This window comes from Parambassis ranga, chromosome 15 (assembly GCF_900634625.1).
Source record: "Parambassis ranga chromosome 15, fParRan2.1, whole genome shotgun sequence".
Taxonomy (NCBI): domain Eukaryota; kingdom Metazoa; phylum Chordata; class Actinopteri; family Ambassidae; genus Parambassis; species Parambassis ranga.
The window spans coordinates 12,303,443-12,327,309 of record NC_041035.1 but is presented as its reverse complement, the minus strand read 5'-3'; the positions used below and the strand labels follow the sequence as shown (position 1 = coordinate 12,327,309).

Sequence of the window (23,867 nt, the reverse complement as noted above, 5' to 3'; positions counted from 1 at the left end):
TGCGCACTACTGCGGTGTCGTCGTTACATTTCCGGAGTTTGTGCCAGTAGTCATTAAATCAGAGATGAGTCCCTGCAGTCCGCCCTACTGGTGTAGCGTGGTGTTGTTACTACCATCCATCAACCGGTTCAGACTGGACTGACGGTGATATTACAGTGTTCCTGGAGAGAGGGCGCACACACGCACACAGCCCCCGTCCTTGGCGCACGAAACCCCCAATTTACGCAGATGAAAGGAGTTAATGAGCCGTTATGTGTTTGTGTGTAAACTTTATAATAATCATTACAAATTCAGAATTTTAACTTTCTACAGTCACTTTTGATTGGTGCTTTATAAAATAGAACTTGGTGTCGCCCAGAGAGCTCGCAGGTAAACCGTGTGTTTGCGCATGTGCACGCTCCTCTTCTGCCTTTTGTTTACTTAATAATTTCAGGTGTAGCCTAGCGAAAATTAAAAACAAAGTACGCTACATGGCCTCATCTTTCACACTGCGGACACACACACACGGTGCGCGGTGCGCTCAGGCGCGCTGGAGGAAGCAGCGCTCTTCCTCCTGTATCTGCGTTCAGGCTGCTGCTGGACCAGCAAGAACAGCTTTGAACCGGTTTCTGACGCCGTCTACAAAGCGGTATGAAAGGGATGCACAATGAACATTGTTAGCGCAGAGTGCTCTTCTTATACGTAGACAACACAGACCTCGACTCAGAAAGACTGACATCCGTGTGCGATGCTTTCTTCTTTATGTCTTTTGTAGCGTCTGTGTTGGAAGGGCTTTTTAAAGGGAAGCCATCCTACATGGAAAGTTCCCACACAGCGCCCGGCTCTGTAGGCTCCCGCTGCTGTTTTTGTAGATGCTGAGGTGAGTATTGCATCTGCTTTAAAAAGCAATTAGCGAACTGTAAAATACAATGTCTGTGACGGTAAATAGTGGCTATGATTCCAGGTAAATATGGAGGTTTTAGCTCATAAGTATACTTCATCTAGGCAGTGATTTTAGGCACCGTGCGCTTGTCTTGGAATCTTTTATTTTTCTGTAAACATCCTGCATGCTTTGCATTTATTAAAAAAAAGCTCTTCACAAACTTCCCACCATAAAGTGTGATGAGTTGTGGTTAAATTTGCTGCAGCAGTGGGCTACAAATTATTAATAACAGGACTTTGAAAAAACTTGTCTCAGCACCTAAGACTCTCCTATCCTCCTATTATGGAAGGCATGGAGGCAGGTTACAGGTGGAGGAGGGCACAAAGCAGAGTAGTTTTCTTTACTTTTCCCTCCTCCAAGGTGTGGTTATACAGAAAGGATCATAAGGGGCAGCAGACTATGTCTAAGCCCCAGTCAGTCTGCGTTTAGGAGCTCACACAGGTGACCGGCCTGTTTGCCCAGGTCAGCTGCTGCTGCTGCAGCTGTCTTTACATCAAGGCTAGAAGTAAGTAGTTTGAAAGATATTAGTAGGGTTAGTAATGTTTGTTCTTCACTGAGCGTCTATTGAACTTTTTTCCTGATAGTCTTATGTGTCTTGTTTGTGGTTTTGTCCTTACCAGGAACCTCTCCTCTGTCAGAACACCTTCCAGAGGGCAGCAGAAACATCAGCACCATGGCTGCTTCTGCAAAAGTGTTGGATGGAGGCTGGGGATGGGCCATTGTTGTGGCATCTTTTATGGCCCAGCTCCTGGCCTATGGTTCACCCCAGTCGGTGGGTGTCCTCTATCCCGAGTGGCTGCATGCCTTCCAGGAAAGCAAGGGCATGACGGCTTGGGTGGGCTCCCTGGTAGCTGGAGTGGGACTAATAGCCAGTGAGTACAACACACACTGTAATAATATCAAAAGCATTGGTCCCCATTTGAGTGGAAAATCTACACAAGATATCATTTGAAAGATGTCAGTATTGTTTGCTTATTGTTTTTACAGTCTGATTATTCTCTGCTGAGCAATAAATTATCATTGGCCTACATATTAAAGACTGTATATCTGCTGACAAGTGGGATGAAAATAGAAGTGCTATGTCTGTGCTGTAAATAGAGCACTCACCTGTCTTTCTTTTTTTTATTGTCATATCACATAATGTCACTGATAACAAAGGACATGCAGTACTTCTTCAAAGTCTGAACAATGAGTGCAACATAAAGAAGCAATTAATCTTATCACCAAGAAATATGCTTATTTTAGAGTTCTTTACTGCAGCATGTTTACAGGATTCACAAACATGAGCATGTTGTGGCTCCTAGAAGGGTTGCTGTTATTGATTTTCTACGCAAGTGCAAGTCATCCCCGCTTTCAATGAAGGAGGATCACTTATCCCTTAATCCAACCACTGAGGGAGGAAAAGAAAGACAGATTGAGAAACTGATAGGGCATGAAACTTGATCACTTTGAGTTGAGCAAGGTTTTGTGTATAAACTTACTTAAAGGGAGGCCTTCTAAAGTGTAATATATGGAAAATGTGATGAAGTATACCTTCCTATTGGCTGTGGAGCCAATAGGAGCAGTGATTGATTGTGGCCTATATTCCTGTCTAAGGCAGAGCTCCACTTGTAGCCTGGCTGTCTGCCGTGAAGTGAAAATCATGACTGGACAGATCTGGCATTGCTATGTCTTGGACACGTGTCCCAGCTGTCTGCCTGCTGCAGCACTGCAGTTGTTGCTGCACAACAGCAGGGTCTTCCCACTGGTTAGAGGGGAAGGAGTCAGTAAATGTCGCATGATGCATGACTCAGGGAGCCTCAGGATATGGGAGTATCCAGATCAGTGGAATAGCATTGCATATTGAATTTCAAAATTGCACTCAGGCCTGTAAAATCATCCTGCAGCTCCACTAAGCTGGAAAAAAAGCTAAAAATAGTATTGAATTGGCGTGTGTTTACCCCTTCTGGAGGCCAGGAAAACTGTAAAATGTTAACATCGAACCTGTCAAGATCTTTTTGGGACATGTGACAACACCTCTGACAGGTTGCCAGTTTGAACTTAATGTACTCTGATGGTGTCATATTCAGATGCAGAGTGATCATGTGATGAGGTTTGTTTTTCTGAGAGACTTTGGTTGTTATTCCTTTGATATTTTTGTCCTTCAGTCTCTCACCTTTGCCTTCCTTGTCTTTCCTTTCTTCTTGCCTGTTCTCCCTCAGGTCCGGTCTGCAGTGCCTGTGTGGACAACTTTGGAGCTCGTCCTGTGACCATCTTTAGCGGTGTAATGGTGGCAGGTGGCCTGATGCTCAGTGCCTTTGCTCCAAATGTCCAGTTCCTCATCTTTTCCTATGGCATTGTGGTTGGTAAGGAAACACTTCATGATAATGCCCGCTGGCAGCCTACTTTTTGTGTTTTATTACACTACACATGCCTACAAAGATAAAGCTTCCAGAGACCTAATTCACCTGACTGTGAAAGGAACAGTTATCTGAGTGAAGTGTTTGATGTTGCCTTGATCATGGGAGTTAACTAAGCTCCTTATCCCTCGAACATATGAGAATCGCATAACACATTGTATAATCATGTCAAAAAGGCAGGGGCACATGTCCAACTATTATGCAACATTTGAACCTCGGTATATCCACACTTAGCAATTATTGAATACCATTGTACAGTAGACAAGACAACACATACAGCTGAGCATTGCACCATTTGTTGACTATGCTGTTAAGGATGCTGACAGAAAAATAACATTATGGATCAGGTTGATCCCCATGTGTCCTTTTATTGCCTCTGTGCCCTCCCTGGTGCCTGTGTGGGCCTAACACCACCTGTTATTACACATTAAGTGACAGCTCAGACATGCTTAATTGTGGTGAACCCCTTGCTGTCAGCACTGCCTTTCCAGAGAGCGAACGCTGTAGAGGGAAGGCCATGCATATTTGAAGACAGTGATTTTATTTTTAGAGATGCCCTTAGAAACACTGTCTACAGCTACAATCACGTGCAGCTTGTTTACAGCTCCACATATTTTGGATTTTGCTAAATGTATAGTGCAAGACACCCAACGGACTGTGAATGTACAGAATGTAAAAACTAAACACAATGTTGTCCTGCAGTTCTTTCTGTTTTTACAGAATTTCACCTGGGCTAATGGAAATTGTCTTTCCTTATCTTTTCTCCTTTCTCTTCCCATAGGCCTCGGTTGTGGTCTGGTCTACGCTGCCACGTTGACAATCACCTGTCAGTATTTTGACAAGAGACGTGGCCTGGCCCTCGGCATTGTCACCACAGGTACTGCCGTCTACTTCTGCCCCCGAGATCTCTGGGTACACACCAGTTCTTCATGCTCACTTCTTTCATGTATGAACTGCTGGGAGCCTTAGGAAGCTGAGGTAAACATCTGTAGTGTCACAAAGGCAGAGTGGTGTGTTAGCTAGTGACATGGACAGGTGACCACTGACCAGATCTGGGTTGACTTTGGAGAGTCAAAAATTTGATGGTAATGGTTTGGAAAGGGTGAAAATAGTCTGATACTACATTAGACAAAATTATTTCCAATAAGTATGTAATGATTTAGAACTCCTGAAGATGGGGTGCATAGTGTTGTCTTTTAAGTTGTCTTAATAAATCTGCTGCTTTATCACACATGCTGAATTTCTGTCCTCTCTGCTCACCCAGGCACAAGTATCGGAGCATTCATCTATGCCACTGCCCAGAACGAGCTGATCGTGCTGTATGGCCTTGATGGCTGCCTGCTTATCATCGGAGCTGTAGCACTAAACATCATGGCCTGCTCTGGATTCATGAGGCCCCTCAACATGCCAGCGTACTACCTCAAACAGAAAGCTGCTCTGGAGCGCAATACAGAGGAGCAGCTTTTCGAGAAGCCCCCATTAGAAGACCTGAAGATCACCGCAGGCTCTACTGCGAACACTCCAGAGAAATCTCTGACCGTGAAGGAGCTGCTCATCACCATCGATGCAAAAGACATTCAGACAGAGAAGAAGACAGGTAGGCCTCTGGCTGGGTTAGCCATAATGAAAGCCATCAAAAAGAGGCAGCAGGCTTACTGCAAGTACATGCACTCCATGTATGAGATCCTTCAGGACCAAGCCATGGTGGCCTTCTGCATTGCTGTCTTCCTGTTCAGTCTGGGTGCATTTCCTCCTGTGCTATTCATAGAGGACGTGGCACAGAGTGAAGGACTCATTGAAGAAATTAGTGTCATTCCCCTGGTATCAATAGGGGCCATTGCCACTTGTGTGGGTAAACTGGCCCTAGGTATCCTGGTGGATATCAGATGGATCAACGGCATTTATCTGTACGCCTTCACCATGTTTGCAGCAGGTGTGGCACTGCTTCTCATTCCCCTCACCAAGAGTTATATGGGTCTGCAGATCCTCTCTGCTGTCCTGGGTTTCTTCTCCGGAAACTGGTCTCTCACTTCCTACATCACTACAAAGATTGTCGGCTTGGATAGACTGACACAAGCACACGGGATCCTCATGTTCTTTGGGGGATTTGGAATCATGCTTGGGCCACCTGTTGTAGGTAAGAGGGCTTGTATGATTCTTGTTTTACTTTATGCTTAGTTCTAAGGTCATATTTTCAAAAATCAAAATATTATATCAGACAGGCATTCAGAGCAAAGCACAGGACATGTTGACTTCAGTAAGGAGACAGCTTGTCATGTATTTAGCTGACTGCTGCATCTGCCAACGAATCTTTGCTGACTGTGCTCATGCTGTCTGTTCCTTCCAACACTTTTCAGGGTGGTTCTTTGACTGGACTCAGTCATATGACTTGGCATTCTACTTCAGTGGGAGCTGCGTGGTGCTAGGATCATTCATTCTCTTTCTGCTAACCCTTCCCTGCTGGAACAGGAAGCACTCCGAGAACGACAGGCCAGACGTCCAATATACCAGCAACTGTGACAAAGTTGCCTCAGTAGCCTGAATATTAACATGTACTGTACAGCAACTATCACTTAACTGTACCTGATTCACCTCTAGGGGGAACTTTCTTTCTTTAGATGGCTGTGGCTCAGGTGGTTTCTTTCTCTCCCTGTCCCTGGCTGCATGCCGATGTGTCCTTGGGCAAGACACTTAACCAATTGTTGCACCACTAACCTGTGTGAGTATGAAGAGGTAAATGTGGAGCAGTGTAAAGTGCTTTGAATACCTTTCAATAGGTAGAAAAGCCCTCTACAAATGCAGATTATTTACCTTGACTGCAGAGGGGTTTCCCCTTGTTTTTGCTGCCAGGTTTTAATATACCAAAATTTTAAAAATGCAGGCTTTCCTGTGTACTTTGCCTGTGGTTCTCAGGGTCAAACCACATGCTACAGATTTTTTTAAAGGTTTGACTTGATGCCTGTGTTGTTTTTTAAATTATTGCCTCATTTTACGAGGTCGAGTGAAGGATATTGTTCAAATCCCAAATCTACACTGTGTTTTATGAAACACTGGGTCTCATTTCATTGTAGCGTTAAAAGACATGGTGCCGTTAATAACATCAGTTAATGTAACAGTCACTATTGAAATTACTCTGCACATATAATCACGGTTGAATATGAATGCAATAGAACATACAGGGATTAGAAGGAGTGAGGGAAGGAGCCTTTTTTTCATGATCACACCTTAAGCATTACATTTTTTTATTGTGTCTTATGTTATACCTTAATTACTTACACCAAAGCATCCATGATAGTCAATGCCTGTCAACACATAATGCCTGCTGGAACAATACAACCGCCTTGCTTTCTAGATTTTTGTTTTCAAGTGCATTGACACAATTTCTAGTTTTCTAGAATGGCTTGAATTCATCATACCTCCTGTTTCTGGATCAGAAAAAACAATGATCCTGATTCACAAACATGTAAAAACATTGAGGAGATCCTACTGTATTTCCAACCCTAAATGGCATGTGGATTCTTTTTGTGGCATGATTATTGTGATCTCTTCTTTGTCCATAATGTCATCTGTGTATGTTCATGTGTACATGTGTGTGCACACACATGTATTTGTGCACAGGTTTGTGTGTGTTTGGATTGTTTGATAATATTTTGTATTAGAACTAGTTTGTAAAGTTCTATGTGCTTGTGACTTTTTATATGCACAAAACCAGTCATAGGGCTGTAATGAAGTTATGAATTTGTCTCATTTTATTATTGTGATCATACTTGTGATAAATTCTTTGCTATAGTTTTTTTTGTAGTTACTTGAATGTTGTTAAATTGACCACTACAAATGTCAATGATAGTTCCACAGGTATAGGAGTAAGTGTTGGCTTTTTATATTCATAGAAGATGCATTGCTGTTTTTGTTCCAGTATTATAATATTTATGTTTCAATTCATGTTTTCTTATTTTATTAAAAAAGTGCCAATAAATGATGTTTAAATGAATTGTATTTAGTATCTGGATTGGTATCCCATGAAGAAAGCATTGAGCTTCACCGCAGTGATAATTGGAGCTCCCTTTAAGATGATGTGAAAAGGAAGCTCATCTATTTTAGCATCTTTCAGGCGTTCTGCCTCTTCTCCTCCGCTTCCTGGCAACCCCACCACAGGTCGCTATGGATACACTCATGTCACGTGACGAGCAACATAAACAAGTGTACCAGGCAGCAGTACGCTAACTGCCCCATTTTGACTGAGGTGTTTCAGCCTGGCGCTGGGATGTGAGGGAAATGGCTGTAACTGTTCATCGTAGGTTGCACTTTCCGACAGTTTCACAGAGAATGTCATGCCGAGGAGGGGGAAATCTACGTACAACCTAGAAATGGAGAGCTTTCCTGGTCCACTGAGCTGAAGAAATGGGAGCTAGCGCTTCGATATCGCTCTGTGTAAGTTCGGCTACTAATAGCAATTAGCATCTTTCCCCCCCAGTTTGTCTGTAGTTTTAAAGGCACTTAGACCTACTTATATTAAGCACGGGGAGCATTTTTTTTACTGTCAAATACCTCGGAAAAACAAGCAAATTGCATTTTATGGAACTTAGCAGCTAACTTTTTGAACTTTAGCATTTACTTACACATTAATTCATATTAAGAAACTATCCACCTGTGTCTTAAAAAGTTCATGATTTTATTGATGACACCGGCTAACCATTTCAAGAAAGAAAGAAAGTGAAGCTGTAATGTCATACATTACATTTTAAAATGGAATATGGTCCACCATGACAAGCTCCTCCCCAGCTGTGGGCAGTTTGGTGTTTCTGTTTGAATCAATCCTGCTCTTATGTCCATGCAGAGCGACCTGTCTTCAGTCAGAGTTCTGAAGCCTAGTGCTAAGGTCAGTCCAGAGCCCACTGCTCCCACCCCGGTGTCAGAGCTCAAACCGAAACCTGTGTTTGGTGTTGTCTTGGAAAAACTGAGACAGGACGGGCAGATGATATGTGGAATACCCCGTGTCCTGAGAGACATGGTGGAATACCTGAATAGGAATGGTATGCGTTTTCTCACTCCTTTTTCACTATGTGGGTACATCACCATTGACACATCCCCTGCATGTATACTGACTTTTTTCTTATCACAGGAATGCAACACAGAGGTCTGTTCCGGCTGTGTGGGTCAGTGGCACGGACCCGGCAGCTGAGGCAGCGGTGGGACTGTGGAGAGAGGTTGGACCTCGAGCAGGAGGGAGATGTCCCCACTGTGGCCTCGCTCCTCAAACTCTTCCTCCGGGAGCTGCCGATCCCCGTAGTCCCTGAACCCCAGCGCAAACAGCTGGTTCTCAGCCTCACAGGTACTACAGGATACTGGTATTTTAAAATTCAGATTACAATAATATTCTTTAATATATTCATATTAGTTTAATTGCAGGCATATTTAAAATAATACTGTTATTGATATTTGTTGGATGCAAGAAAGACACTTGTGAACTTAATATTTCTTGATCTCAACAGCCAGTCTGGATTACATGTCAAAGGCTAGTGATTTAGTTGTGTGTTGATTAATAGTGTTTTTCTGTTTTGCCTTTTTTTAGGACATGCAGATGAGGCAGACATGAACCGGAATCTGAGAGCAAAACTTTGCCACCTTCCTGATGACAACCTCATTATTTTGTCTTACCTCATCCACTTTCTGTCCAGAGTGGCCACTCACAGTCACTTAAACCACATGCCTGTAGAAAATCTGGCAACCATCTTTGGGCCTTGTATTTTCCAGTAAGTTGTTGCCATAAAGCTACATTCAGAGCATTAAATACACAGTTTAGTGACTTGAGTCACACTACGTAACTACTGGGTATTGTTTTTTTTGAAGAGAGGTAGGATTTCTCCAGATAAAATTAAACTCTTTTTGTTAGTCACGATACCAGCCCACTAAGCTTCTGGCTTAGAACATTAACCTCGGTTGTGTGGAGTCGGGTTGGTCCCTTCGCGGAAATGGGTGTGGGTTGTGGCTAATAACTCAGAGCATGGCACACAAAAATGGAGGACAGATATTACAGAGGTAATCAGGATTTTGTCCATTGCTTCTCCCTTCCTGTTTACAGTAGTCAGCCATCACTATAAACAGACAAACTCGCTGGGGATGTAGTTGTATTCAGTCAGCAGCTCCCCCCCACCCCTGTGGTCTTCCAAGTCTCGTCTGTGTCACCTCTGTTTTCTCAGAAAGTTAGTGGCATATCAGCGGAATATGGTGTTAGTCACACTGTAGAGTTCTGCTTTTGAAGGGAAAATTTCAGATAATTATATGTGGACGATGTAGTTGGCAGCAGAAGTTTTGAAACAAATAGTGGTGGGGTAGAGTTCTGGCGGCCTCAGAGATGTGGAAAATATCCTCTGCTTTTGTACTGCTGGTATCACAGGAATTAGGATTACAAGGAATATAGCGATTTAATAATGCATTTAGTTACATCTAATTTTTGTAATAATGTAATTGTAATAATTTCTTTCATATAAAGATTAAATGGTTAAGGATGAGGGACATGGAAACACAAGTACATTGCAGCATGCAAGACAGCTTCTTTCTTTCTGACCATAACTCATGTCTATTTGTAAACAGCCAGTACCCCTCATGTGTTATGTAACCCACGTGATAGACTACTTCTGTCCTGTCATTTCCACTGACTGGCCTGCCATGTAAACACATGTCTATTAATACTTCAGATTTTTCACATTCTCTTCAGTGTATATGAACCTTTACATACTGTGCGTGTGAAAAGATCTAAGGAAACACAGGACGGATGTCCCTGCCAGCGCGGCATATTGTAAACAAATTGCACCTTCTATTTTGGTCTGACGTGATGATCCCAAGTGTCAATGTTCTTGCCAGAAGTCAGACACGTCTCTGATATTTTTAGTGTAGAGGTTGGCAGTGCCAAATTGAAGCTTTACTGAAACCTTTTCACTGCCTGCTACCTGATTGTTTATTTTGATCTGCAAAAAGGTGTAGATTGACCCTTTGTAGAGTGAAAAACATCTGACTGCTGCTGTATCTCCCTTCATCCACTAGATGGAACCCTTTCCCTTCTTAGTCGTTTACAACAAGAGAATGGACATTTGTAATACTTAGTATTCTTGATATTGTGTGGTTGTTGTCCTTGTTCACCTCTGTATGCAGCGTTGAAGACGGACCCAGGATGCTGGAGGAGCAGAGTGTGTGCAATGCCCTGTTACTCCATCTTCTCAGGCATCAGAAGGTTCTTCTTCAAGTACCAGTCGAGGACTCCTCAATGACCTCCTCCGCCTCCTCCTCCCCTCCCCCTGCTCTCTCTGCTCTTTCCCACTGTGAGGTGAACATTGTTTTCTTTCATTTAGATAGAAACATTGATATGTTTAATATTATTTATTCCTAATGTATTTTGATGATGTAGCAGTAAGTGAAAGTGCCTTATAAAGGCCAAGGTAAGTCTTCCTTCTCATTACTTTTTTCAACCTTACACAGATAGTAACATTATTTGTGAACATCGCTCTATATTACTTTTGTGCCTTTTACACTCTTAAAGGTAGAGTAGGGGATTTCATTCTGATGCACTTTTTGTTTAATTAATGTAACTTCTCTTTACAATCTGATAGCAACCAATTAGTTCGGCAGCATTAAAACGAAGAATATTAATCATCTGTGGAAGCTATAAAACGCTAAAAATATCAGCCAATCCTCAGGGTGGACCCTGCGTGGAGTATTGGCTGGTTGTCACTCTCTTCCTGCTCTGCACGCAACAGAGAGGTACGTGCATGATGGCTGAAGTCACAGACCGCAGCTCATCTTCAGGTGATGCACGTCTCTGTGATTGGGAGGCGTGGCTTCGGGGTGAGCTCAGAGAGAAAGGGGCGTGTGTTTACTTTCACAATCTGGCTGAGTCTCACTGGGTTTTCAAAATCTCCTACCCTACCTTTAAGAGGGATTGTTGAAGGGGGCATAACAATCTTTGGTGTGGCATTTCAGCATGCTCTGTGTTGTTCTTTCTCCAGTGCACCTGTAAGTTAACTCTCTTTGCCCTTCATAGGTTCGACGCAGCAGCTGTCACTCGGAGCAGAGTAGTGCAGGCAGGTCGGAAGGAGAGATGACCAGAGCCTTTAACCAAACAATATGGATGCCGTCTCAACTCAACAGGTACAGTCATGTTAATTAAGCTGTTTCAATCTCTTTATGTGAATTAAACACTTTAGGTATCTTGTCATTGGAGAATAATTAATACTTTGCCATTTTACTTTCTGGATTTTACATTCAGCATTGTGTAGCCAGTTGTCAGGCTAATTGTTGTGTCATTGGTAGAATTCACAGGGAACTAAGGCCAGTTTCCTATGGGGTTTTTTAAGGATAGTTTTAGTTAACATGGTCTTATTGTTGTCTGATGGCCCTGTATCTTCTCTTGGAACCACTTTGTCACACATTGTAAAGTCTAATCAATGTGAATCTGATGCTCTGAATGAGTCTAACCCAACATGCATTTAGTGCTGTGACATGGTTGTGAAAACATCTACAGATTTAAGTGCAATCTTTCATTTATTCAGTAGCCAGCTTTTTGATTTCTCTTTTGATATCTATAGCATATGTTAAGCTGTGGAGAAAGTGACTTTTTAAATGAGGTTTTTAGAAGATGTTGGCTCCAGAGGAACACCTCTGCACAGAAACTTCCACACTGAATGTCCGTAGTCAACTTGAGTAAGTTATACTGCCTGTACAGCATCTCTGTTTTGCTGTTAGAACAAGCAGGAATAATGGCAGACATCATCTACATGCTAACAGCCATCTGTTTGTTGGAAACTTGAAGGCTAGTGTTGTTATTTTCTATTTTTAAATTGTGAATGTAGGTTGCTGCAAGGCTGCAATCCAGACATTAAATTACCCTAATCTGTTTTTTGTGTTTGTCCTTCCCTGTTCAGCATGCAACACAGCTTTCATGTGTCCACTTGCTGATTATTTTTATAACTAATGAATTTGAGTACAGATGCATGTCTAGTATCTGTCTCTGTTGAAGGATGGGGGCTACACTTGAATCCATTTAGGATAAAAACAACTGTTTGTTTTGTCTGTTTACTTTGTAATAGTAAAAGGACACCCACAGTGGAGTTTAGGTTAAGATTCTAAATAAAAGCTTTGTGTTCTTAAAGCTACCCACTTGTGCCAATTTAAAGAGGAGTCAGCTGTAGATTTTGCTGAGCAGGTGGTACAAAATGTGCATTTTGTTTGTGTTTTGAGTCACCAGGTCTGTTTAGCATAGCAGCACACACATCTTTTTTATTTAGCTTTTATTTTCACAGCAGTCATCCAGGTTCCTACCAGAAAATTGCTTTTTGTGTTTGTCAGATTGTCCCCACCCTGTTTAATAAAGCCAGACACGAAAGTAATACCTTCATTTACCCCCAAGCAGGAAAAGCTTAACCTGTGTAGAATGATTATTTCAGTGTGGAGTTCTTATCCCAGGATTAGGCACCCTCTGTAGACACATCATCAAATCATTTCATACAACATGGACACATGGCAACACTTCTACAGATATTAGACTCTTGAGCTGTAAAATCTGTCACTGACGAGCTTCAAGTAAAAGCTGCATCAAGCCGTTTTTATGTCAAGTTATCAAAGTGTTTGTTTTTGAGCCTTCAGAGGGGAAACAAATGTCAATTTTTCATAAACAGCTTCCCACTCTCATCTGTTCTGGAGGCATAAAATGCTGTATCATTCCAGCTGGCTGTTATTTCACATCTAATGTGCACAGCTTTTTCCTCTTTAGTATTGCAAGTCCAATTTCTTCAAATAAATGATTCAAATTTGAATGACAGCAGGGAGTAAAAATGTATTTTTTACTAAAGCATAAATTCAAAATGCGTGTTCACATTTTTTTATGGTTTTGCTGTTTACTTTATCTTTTTGGCTTATTGGCTGTGACACCAGGGAGACTGTGACGTGAGACTTTCTGTAAATATGTCTGACATTTGCATGCCGTGCCGTCTGGCCTTGTCTGGACCTCTAAGCTTCCCACTTCAATCACAGTCCATATTGCTTGTAATGTACACTAACGTCCAAAAGTCTGGGGTCACCAGGCCGGTTTTATAGCTTCTCTGATCAGCACAACAGTTTTCAGCTGTGCTAACATAATTGCACAAAGTTTTTCTAATCATCAATTAGTCATTTAACATGATTAGCTAACACAATGTAACCTACCATTAGAACACAGAAGTGATGGTTGCTGGAAATGGGCCTCTGTACACCCATGTAGATATTTCAGCTGTTTCCAGCTAGAACAGTCATTTACCACATTAACAATGTCTAGACAGTGTGTCTGATTACTTTCATGTTTTTTTTTTCAATATACAGATTACATCCCAGAAGAAAAGGATAACATGTTTTCAGTGAGCTATTTTACTACTGTAATACTTTCAAATAACAGCCCATGCATCTTGTTTTTTCATCTAGTTTGGAAAGAGCCTAAGATTTAGGTCAAGAAATAGACACTATGTTGTATAAGGTTTGTTGCCCGATACCCATTTAAATCTTTTCTATCAAGTGATGGTTTTTGAAATAAGTATTGAAGTCTCTTTAGTAATTCTTATCTGTTCCAGTGTCATCATATGAACTCCTCTGGACATGATATTTGTGTATTCTTTCTCATGCTAGCCATTCTGGCCTACTTTCGCCCATGCTGCTAAAACTGGAGCTGTTGACCCTAAATATGACTGAGTCCATATCTGTGTGTGTCTGATGTGCTGCCTGCACACAAGTGTGCGCGGTCATGGGTAATTGAAGTGGGCGGGGTCAACTTTCTGCCTTTGGGTGTCACACGTGACCGTTAGGAGCTCATCATCTGTGCTCTATTTTTGTTATGTCTATCTGCATCCCTCCAGAGCAGCAGGCTGTTGTCTTATCACATGTAGTCTGGGTCCTAGTTAGACTGCTGTAAGTTTACGAATTTTGGCAAAAGGATGTTTTCTTGTCTCATCTGCTTCAGCATCAATAGCAACAACCATGGATCTACAGTCCTGCGCAAGTGAGTGAGCTAATGCAACATCATCTTAGACTCAGATGATCATTTGCTTTGAGCAGAGTCGAGTGTACGTATAGTATATACGTACATTCGACTCTGAGTGAGGTATTCTCACTCATGTCTGTGGTTTGAGAAGCAGTGACTAACATGGTGATTTACTTTGATTTGTGTGGATGTTGTTGACTGAATAGTACTTTATTTGGTAGATCAGGTGTATTTGTTGCTTTGGATGTTGGTTCTCTTGAGGCATTGCATGTTTTAAGGGATTTTTTTTACAAACCTAACTTTTGTAAACCCTGTATTATAAATATTAATACAATTAATGATTTGTTTTTTATTGCACTACTGCTAAAAACACAGAGGTGCGATTTTTTTTCAATGTATTTTTTATTGTCACTGTCCTTTTCTCACCTTATAAAAACACCCCACTTACAAGAGATAAGTACCTTTTACAAAGCCTGCATTGTTGTATTGTCAGATTACAATGCAACAGGTACACACTACTAATTCTGGATTTTGTACACCAGTTTATGTGTGTGTGTTTTAGTTTTACCTCTTTACCTTTGAAAAATAGCCATATTTTTTATGTATAGAATCTGAAGAAAATGAGACAGTAGGAAAAGGGTGGAAGACAAATTAAGCTATAGCGAAAAATCAGGAGGAAACGAGACAGCAATCAGTTTACATATAAACACTGTCCCCCACACCATCGACCAGGAATACAGCCATTACTTTATAAAAGGTGCCTCCTTAGAAATAGGTTGTCCTTCTTCCTCATCTCCTCCATCTGTCTCACTCTCTCTTTTTCTCTCCCTCCCTCCTGTTTTGTCTCCTCACAGACCTGACACGGTGATACAGGGTTGTGACTTCAGCTCTGACGTCAGTGCTGACATTCAGAAGCTGGTTGCAGACCAGAAGGTTCTGAAGGAGGCAAGTAAAAGTACAGAGACAGGCTGTGTGCCATCGTGCCCCACTGACCCGCCAGAGCGACATCCACAGAGCGGACCATCTCACAGCGTTGAGGGGGAGTTACCGGAGATGGAGTGTACCACACAGGGGTGAATGTCTTCTCTTTGTCCCCACACACAGACGATATTCTTAAAGTATTTGACAGCAGTGTCATACCTGATCACATCATTATGAGATAATAGGAAAGATTTGTGCTTCTGATTCTTCATCTGCCTTTTTTAAATGTTCAGACACTTAATAAAATAAAATATTATAGAAATTATGTGCAGTTTAATGATTGTTTTTCATATCAACAGGATTTTCTCACAGATGCCGTGGTTCAGCTTCATGTCAAAAGAGGAAGAAATAAGCAAAGATAGAACGGCACCCTCGCCCTCCCTCATAGACAGCTGTTCAGTGGTGCGTCCTGTTGGTTTTTCCTCACTTAGCCTTTTATATTCTTGTTTCTATTTTTTCACTATTTTTAGCTGTGAAAATTAATTTATCAGCCATTGCTAGAGTTTTAGCTGTATTTCTTTTTTGTGGCACAATTCTCAAACTTAACTAATTATGTGTAAAGAACATTGTATGACATGGATTGAACTGTTTTTCAGGCTCCTACAGATGCTGAGCAGCACACAGAGAGGTGAGAGCAAAGCTCCTACATGAAGACAATACAAGATGACATCTTTGCTGAACTTGTGTTTTGCCTTGTTTGTTTCTGCTTTGTTCTGTTTTATAACCTGTCAGACTATTTAGAACACTATACACAATATGACAGTGGATCTAAATATTTTTTTGTCATCTTCATTAACATTTTAGGAATCACACAAACAATCAGAAAAAACAAAGATAAACGATTATATTTATATTATTTGACTGTTTTTGGTGCTACACGTGTTACATTGTGTCCCTGCACCTCTCTGTTCAGTTCATCTCTAAGCCTGCAGTCAGCTGAGAAGTAGGTTATCAGAGCAGTGTACTGCTTACAGTCATAGTTTTGATGTGATTCCAGTCCAAATAACACTGAGTTGCCACAGGGGCTCACGTGGAGCCGACCAACAAGCTAGATTAGATCGACATAGCATTGATGCTGACTTTTTGTTTGTGCTGTCTCTGCAGAGCCGGACGACGGGTCATCTCAGTTATGCCTCATTAATGTCAGACAGGAATAAGCCCTAACCTTAATGGCAGTGCCAGAAGACCCGCTGGCCACTAAGCTGCACAGAGAGCTAGGTAGTTTTGTTTGTGAGCAGATCTGACACAGCACTGATTACAGACAGTGCACAATGGGTGTTTTATTTAAGTCACATGGACCGTGACAAGGGAGGGAGAATGAGAGCTTTTACAGAAACACTGACAGTTTTTCATCGTTTGATATGATTTTATGTTTATTAGGCCCCAAGCACTGGCAGCAGTGCAAAGGCCCTATTGAAATGCAAGGAGTTATCTTCATTATTCATCTTTTTTACTTAAGAAGGCATGTATTCAAAAACTCAACACACTATCCCCAGAATTCAGTTTCACTGTCTCCAAGAAAGGGTGTGGCCAGCAGTGACCCTTATAATGCAATTTGGTTCCAGGAAGGACTTTCACCATTTTGAAAATGTGAGATTATCCTTTCACACACATCCTATTGGATGAAACTCCTTCTAGGGAAATAATCTGATCAGCTTGAAATCTGGTCAGATTGCTCTCAAGACATTGATGGGCAAAAGCTTAAGTCGTCACACTGAGTGGCCATGGCGATGCTGCAAACATGACCCTTCATCATAAAACAGGATGTATTTCTAACAGAAATGGTCTTGGTGGCTATAACTTAGTGACTGTTGGTCTAAGGTCCTCCAAACGTTACAGATAAGAGTATGACATTTATCTGCCACTGTACTCTAACAGCCATAGCGCCACCTAGTGGGAACAGGTTTTTAGTTTCATAGGCCCAGTATTATCTGATTTACATTAATTTTACAAGGGGAGGCAGGAATTAATTAGTATTAATATCATTGCAATTGTATTCAGTTTGCCTAAAATCCTGTTTTTCAGTCTTGTGTACTGCGTAGTGAGCAAGACAGAAGATAACACTTCAGTGTCTGAGTGGAAGGTAAGCAGGCCTTTTTACTCTTTTAAACACTACCCTTTCACAACCATACAATCATCCTGTTATCGCCAAGCCTCCACATCTGTAGTCAAGTGAATTCATGTATAGAGCACATCAATAAACTACTAACCACAGTGCTTTACAGAGATAGAAGAAAAGCAGAAGAACATTTTAGTCAGCTCATCTAAGATTTTAGTGCAAAAACAAAGATTCACATTGATAATAAGGTTCGGTTAAATTCCTGGAGCAGACAATATATACAGATAAATAAAAGATCAATATAAACTTGTCTGGTGCAAAAATGAAAATAATCCATTATCTCCCATTTGTGTTTGCCTTCATTTTTTGTGTCAAGAATAAGACTTCTTCACTTGTTAATGCTGTCTGTTCTTTCAGAGGGTTAAAGAAGGAGGAGGAGGATGTAGTGGTTCTCCTGACAGACACATTGATTGCAGAGGCAGAAACGGCAGCTGTGACGTAAGTTCTGCTTTCACTCTGTCTTAGATGCGCACATTAACATAGGGGTGTCTGATGCTGGCACGGCTGAATCCTCCATGGTTGTCTGTGTGTGTGTGTATTTATGTCCACACCTGTATGTGTATTTGTAGGTGTGAGTTTGCCTGCCTGTGGGTGATTTACTTTAGTAATAATAGCCTCACTGCTTCTCCCCACCTTCCACCGCCTCTGTGTGACGCACACAGCAGTGCTTTTTTTTGTGAATGAACTGCCGAGGAGGGTGAGAAAGAAGCCAAGCCTTTATGTGCTGCTGCTCTTGATGATGATGATGATGATGGTGAAATTGGTGTCAGAACGCCTAAATAAATACCCAAAATGTATCTGCTTTATATTCCAGCCTCTTCAAAATATTTAGTTGTTGCTTACTCGACATAACAGCGTCAGAATCCTACACGCCCACTCGCACACAGACACACGCACAGAGTCAAACAGCTACGTGACTCCTGGCAGCTTCATCAAATAGACTCCATACCTCAGCCTGACAACGTTGCTATGGCAACGCCTCGTCATATACAATACCTCACTCCACCCTAGCACACACACACACCCACACACCCACACCACACGTAATGACATGAGCGGTATTCCTGCCGCCCCCTTTCTTCCGTGCATGATGAATAATCCATGTGGAGGCAGTTCAGCGACAGAAGTCTCGGGAATGCCGGTCAGAGGAGAAACCATGTGGATGTAGGGATTCTCTTCAGGGATTTACGTATTCTTGTACTCCTACGTGCACCCACAAACGTGCAGATTAGGTGAACCGGGAATGACACTGTTAATGGAATTGCAGTGTGTTGCTCATCAGGGATCCCACGCTAGATGCTGGTGCATCTCCAATGACTGACAAAAGGATTCACGTCTAGCTGGTGGAGAGCTTGGCTGACTGACTAGCCTTTTTTTAGACCAGAGGGGAGCTACAGCAGCGGAAAATCCATTTCTGTTTCTGAAAATGCGCTCCACCTCTCATATGCAGCTTGGAGGATTCATCATTACTATCTCCCTTAGTAACTGAACAGTAGCCTTATTTTGTGTACACTGGAGAAGAGTCTTTCTCGTGCCTTTTGACTTGCATCTTCCTTAAGAAGACAAAGGAACCACTCATCTTACTTTTACCTGCAACTCTTTGCCTAACCACAATCTGGATGAGAAGAGTGCAGGATGATTTTACAGAACTTCTCAAGATTCACAGCCTAATTTACAGGACTCCCTTCATCTGAGCGACGACGCTTCTCTCTGACGTCTTCCTGTTTCTTCCAGTCTGCAACCCTGAAGCCATGTTCTGCTTTTGTTTCCAGAGCCCTTCCCTCAAGCTACAAGCCCTAGAGGCTGACATGGGACCCCTGCCAACACCAGAAGACCCCAAAGCTCAGGAAAACCTACCTGCTCAGCAGCAGCCACTCTCTGCTGAAGTGCAGGGCTTTTATTTGACCCACAAGCTGCTCCTTCACTCACCAGCATCACCACCTGCTCTGGATCAGCCCGCTTTCGACTCATCACCCGGTAAGGCAATTACAGTAAGGTGATAATAGTCTAAACTGTGGATGTTGTAAAAAAATGTGAGTGAAAGATGGTATTATTCAAACCACAGTTCAAATCAGTGCAGTATTTTTAGCTTAAAAACCACAACCTCAGTGGGAAAGCCATAAGCCACTAATACATACTGTATTAGTGGGTCTATTTGTAGTATCACCTCAAATCATGTTTGCTGTCATTTAGAACACCACCCTGGCTTCTGTGAGTCCTTTGTGTGCATATTACAGTCAATAAATCTTGACAACGAGGTTTAAGGTTTATAATTTCCCACAGCTGGGTGTGTCGTTTCTTAATAATTAACTGTGCAGTGAGGTTCAATGCTGATTTGTTGCATCACATCACAGCTACTGGTATTTGTACATCTAGCAAACAATGCATTATAGTTTTTCTATGACAAAATTTAAAAAGTGCTAAAAATATAATGTAGATGACTGACCAATTAAGAAGTTAGATGTGGATAGGTTTAATAAAGAAAAGGTTTTTTTTTTTTTACTTCTGTGTTTTCTTGTTTGGGCTCACTCTGTCCATTCTTACTCCTGTTTATATATTTGCTTTTTGTTCCATCTTCCAGATTTATTTAACACATACAGAAAAGATATAGTCATAATTATCAGATTTGGAGTCAGTATTTTATTTATATTATTATGTTGTTCTTTTTCATGCAGTGCAAAGCCCATCACCGTCTTTACTGGAGTCCAGTCCTAACCTCTCCACTGCTACTTATTCTGATGAGCTTTCGGGAGAAGACCCACTGCCGAGTCCACCGGACTCCAACGCCAGCCCACTCCTCTCTCGTTTTACAACAAATGACTGCCCCGTTCCCTCGCCACGTTGCCCCAACCTCAGCCACAGCCAGCGCTACAACCTAGACCCAGACACAGCTCCATCTCCACCATGCTCACAGCACATACGCATGTAAGGCAAATTTGATGCACTGACCATGTGTTACAGATGTAGAATGCTGAAATTTCTGAATATGTATATGTAAACATTTCAAGCAGACATACTGTATGTGTGCTTTCTGCCTGCAGGGCTCGCTGTAGTGTCCATACCGAGCCAGAAGACGGTTCTGTGACCATCTCAATGCTCAACAGACACATCCACGCACTCAGAAAACGAATCCGCCGTTTTGAGGAGCGCTTTGAGCAGGAGAAGCACTACAAGGTGAGAGAGGAAATCAGACACTGGATTTTTTGTCATACAAGTTTTAAGTTCCTTGCAGAAGCATAGGAGATATTTTTTATCATATAATTTTATTTTGTGAAACGAAGTTCTAAACTGATGCTGCTGATGATAACCAGGTTGAAGTACTCCCTCTACTGGTACATAGGACAAAAATACAATATGTTGCACAATGGATCTGTAACCACCTGATTAACAGTGCTAATAATCATCATTCACACATATATACATACACACACACCTGGAGACCAGGAGACAGAGTTAAAAGACTTGGCTCCAGTAAGGCTGTGTTAGTGATGAGTTTGTCTTTTTTTAGCCTGCACATAATGACAAGACAGCACATCCTGAAGTGGCCAGACTGATGAAGGAGCTCATCAAGAGTCGCAAGCAGCTTAAAGGTCAGTTATATAACCATGAACACACACACACAAAGAAAAGAAAGAAGTTATTGGAGCTTTACTAGAAGTCAGTGTTACTTACTTGTTTGGGATGTTTGAGCTTCACTGTGTAGATGAGATTGACACAAAAATCTGAGTTAAAGGTATATGTGTAAAGCCAGCCCTGGTCCAGGGGGCAAGAGGCAAGAGCGTTAGGAGGCAAATAGATTGGGCAGGAAAGAAAGGAAAGAGGACAACACATCTTGGCAGTGCAATGTGTAAATGTAGAGGAGGAGATGTGTCAAGTAAAGTACATATTACAAATATATATTCGGCCTGCTTTTTGTCTGACTTGGTCATATCTTCTCTACAGAAATGATGCTGAGACAATCTGAAGGTCTCGTAGGATTATACTCTGCACATGAACCATGTAGGACTAACATAGAGCAGAGGGAAGCTGTGCCCATAGGAACTGAGCTGCAGCAACTTAACAACAACAGCAACACTAAGCCAACAGTAGAGGAAACCGTCAATATTATAACCAACAGGCTGAAAGAAAGACGACGAGAGCTGGGCCTGCCTGACAGCATTAAGGTTAGTGTAACGAAACAGACTCACCACAAATCACTGTACATTTACAGGTCAGATTGCCTGTGACATTACCTGTTAAACAGTAACTCACTGTGTCTGTACAGGAGATGTCCCACTTTCAGATGAGCATGGAGAAGACCAGCATGCAGAAGTGTTTGCTGTACTTTGAGAATCTGCACGGCCGGCCGGTAAGACGAGCTCCGATGATTTCTCTTTGTCTTTTTGCTTCTCTCAGGGTTTGTACAGTGCTTGAAATTTTAATGTTGTATTTTCAAGTTATAACAAAAATGAAAATACATAGCAAACACTTTTTTAAAATACATGATAAATTGTTTCCAATGTTATGATCAAACAAATGTAGGGAGAAAAATATTTTTTGTATAAGAATGTGCTTGTGTGTCCTCTAACCCACATCAAGACCAGCACCATAAAAAATTATTTGTTACTTCTTTTATGATGCTTAAAATAGGAATATGCAGGACAAATTGTAACCAACCAGTCTTTCTTCAAATCATGTGACAATGTAGGGGACATTTTTAGAACCATGTTTCTTTTGAGTGTGTAATTCGCCATTGCTGTTAGTGAAAATGGTCTTGAAAGTGCTTGAATTTGACTTTGGAAGAGGTGTACAAACCTGTTTGCTTTCTTCCTACAAATGACCAGTCTATCTTTGTATCTGTGTGTCTGCAGAGTACCAGGCAGGAACGGACGCTGATGAAACCTTTCTATGATCGGTACCGTGTTCTCAAGCAGCTGCTTTCCTCTGCAACGACAGCCGTCATCACAACCATTGTAAGTAACCATTCAAGATGTTTTTTTTGTTAGAGTAGCACATCACAAATTTTCATGCAACTCAGTTTAAAAGTACCACTCTGCCCTCCAGTGGCTGAATGTAAGAGTTACATTACAGTAAGTTTTTACGTCCATCTTTTGATTTGCTCAGACAGACCAGTGACCCCCCCTTTGTGTGTCTGCACAGGAGGAAGAGGAGGACTCTGATGAAGAGCGCCCTAAGCAGCAAAGTCCCAAGCAGCAGCCCCTTTGGTTAAAGCCACCCAGGTGTATGTCAACTGACGAGTCTCAATATCTGCATTTCCTAGAAATGCCTGAAACACCTCTAGTGTCGCCACTGGAAGAGGTGAAAAGTCTCCAGCCACAAATTATCACCATGGCAACACTACACGAAGCTTCCAGGTACACTTATGCTAAAATAAGGACCCTTGTGTTTCTTTGAAGTGGAGTTATGAGATACTTATTTAAAGACACTGCTCTTCGAAACCTCCATCGGCAAGAACAGCAGTTTTTACCTAACTAAATGGCAAACTATGTACTGGGGGTAATATACTTACAATGGATAAGTAAATCATTTGTCATAGTTGTGTAGTTGCATTATAAAAGATGTAACATTTTTTTCTGTCCTGATGTAGACCAGAATTACTGGATCATCTCAGAATGGTTCGATTAGAGAAGCGCAGAATTCACCAGGCGCTCCGAGACTTCGAGGACCAATTCTACGCACAGACTGGCAGGTAACAATCACACTCAGTACGTCCAAAGTGCTTCTTTTGAATTTTTATTTTGTCTTTTAATAAACTTGGAACATTTGTTTTTTTTTCCAACAATGCCTTGTGAAAAACAAAGAAAAAACATCCACAAAAGAAACTCCATCGTAATGGTACGACAGTGTAATGCACACTAATGTAACGTTAAACCAGCACAGAGAGAGCTCAAGAAAGAGACAGAGAGATAGACATTTGCTCTGAACTGTACACATCCTTCGTCCTGTACATGTTAGTCCTTCAAAGTAAATACAGTCAGTTTTCCATTACAATACACACTGTACAAAGCTATCTGAGTAAGGCAACATAGGGACTATCAACCAGTTATGGAAGCTGCTGCGGGTTGTTTGGAAACAACAACAAAAATGTGTTTGCATTTTCTCTCCTTCTATGTTTTTAACAGGACTTGTCAGAAGGAGGACCGTGGACCAATGGCGGAGGAATACTGCCAGTATAAGAACCTGAAAGCAAAGGTCCGTCTACTGGAGGCCCTGCTCAGTAAACAACAGGATTTGACCAAGAAAAGTTGAGTTACTCACAGTGGGACTTTTATTTAACTTTAACAGGACTCGATCTTTTCTTAAAAAAAAAAAAAAAAAAAGTAGGTCATGAAGCTGGTCTTGTTTCATGCTCATTTATCAGGATGCACTTTACATGAATAAAACTGGTGAACAATCTGAATGAAATGCAGGGAAACTGCAGATTTTTTTTAGTCCCAAAACCAC

General features: G+C 41.7%; 2 protein-coding genes across 4 annotated transcripts; both read left to right on the top strand.

Annotated features, from left to right (window-relative positions):
- Positions 1–168: 168 nt before the first annotated feature.
- LOC114447450 (monocarboxylate transporter 9-like) lies at positions 169–7,312 on the top strand. 2 transcript variants are annotated; one of them, XM_028423717.1, is made up of 7 exons: positions 169–628; positions 755–859; positions 1,543–1,794; positions 3,124–3,267; positions 4,103–4,198; positions 4,586–5,458; positions 5,679–7,312. In XM_028423717.1, the coding sequence occupies exons 3-7, from the start codon at positions 1,596–1,598 to the stop codon at positions 5,861–5,863; spliced, it is 1,497 nt and encodes a 498-aa protein (XP_028279518.1). In that variant the 5' UTR covers positions 169–628; positions 755–859; positions 1,543–1,595; the 3' UTR covers positions 5,864–7,312. The 2 variants fall into 2 exon arrangements, with proteins under 2 accessions (XP_028279518.1, XP_028279519.1); XM_028423718.1 differs by lacking the exons at positions 169–628; positions 755–859 and adding an exon at positions 1,282–1,427.
- A 247-nt stretch (positions 7,313–7,559) lies between these two features.
- LOC114447133 (protein FAM13A-like) lies at positions 7,560–23,743 on the top strand. 2 transcript variants are annotated; one of them, XM_028423220.1, is made up of 22 exons: positions 7,560–7,752; positions 8,159–8,354; positions 8,444–8,653; positions 8,894–9,074; positions 10,474–10,645; positions 11,360–11,466; positions 15,178–15,396; positions 15,604–15,706; positions 15,901–15,932; positions 17,330–17,387; positions 17,781–17,861; positions 19,196–19,400; positions 20,099–20,348; positions 20,465–20,597; positions 20,932–21,013; positions 21,366–21,586; positions 21,688–21,771; positions 22,274–22,375; positions 22,563–22,777; positions 23,011–23,112; positions 23,225–23,258; positions 23,546–23,743. In XM_028423220.1, exons 1-22 carry the CDS (start codon positions 7,723–7,725, stop codon positions 23,597–23,599), a joined length of 2,871 nt encoding a protein of 956 aa, XP_028279021.1. In that variant the 5' UTR covers positions 7,560–7,722; the 3' UTR covers positions 23,600–23,743. The 2 variants fall into 2 exon arrangements, with proteins under 2 accessions (XP_028279021.1, XP_028279020.1); XM_028423219.1 differs by lacking the exon at positions 23,225–23,258.
- The last annotated feature ends 124 nt before the right edge of the window (positions 23,744–23,867 follow it).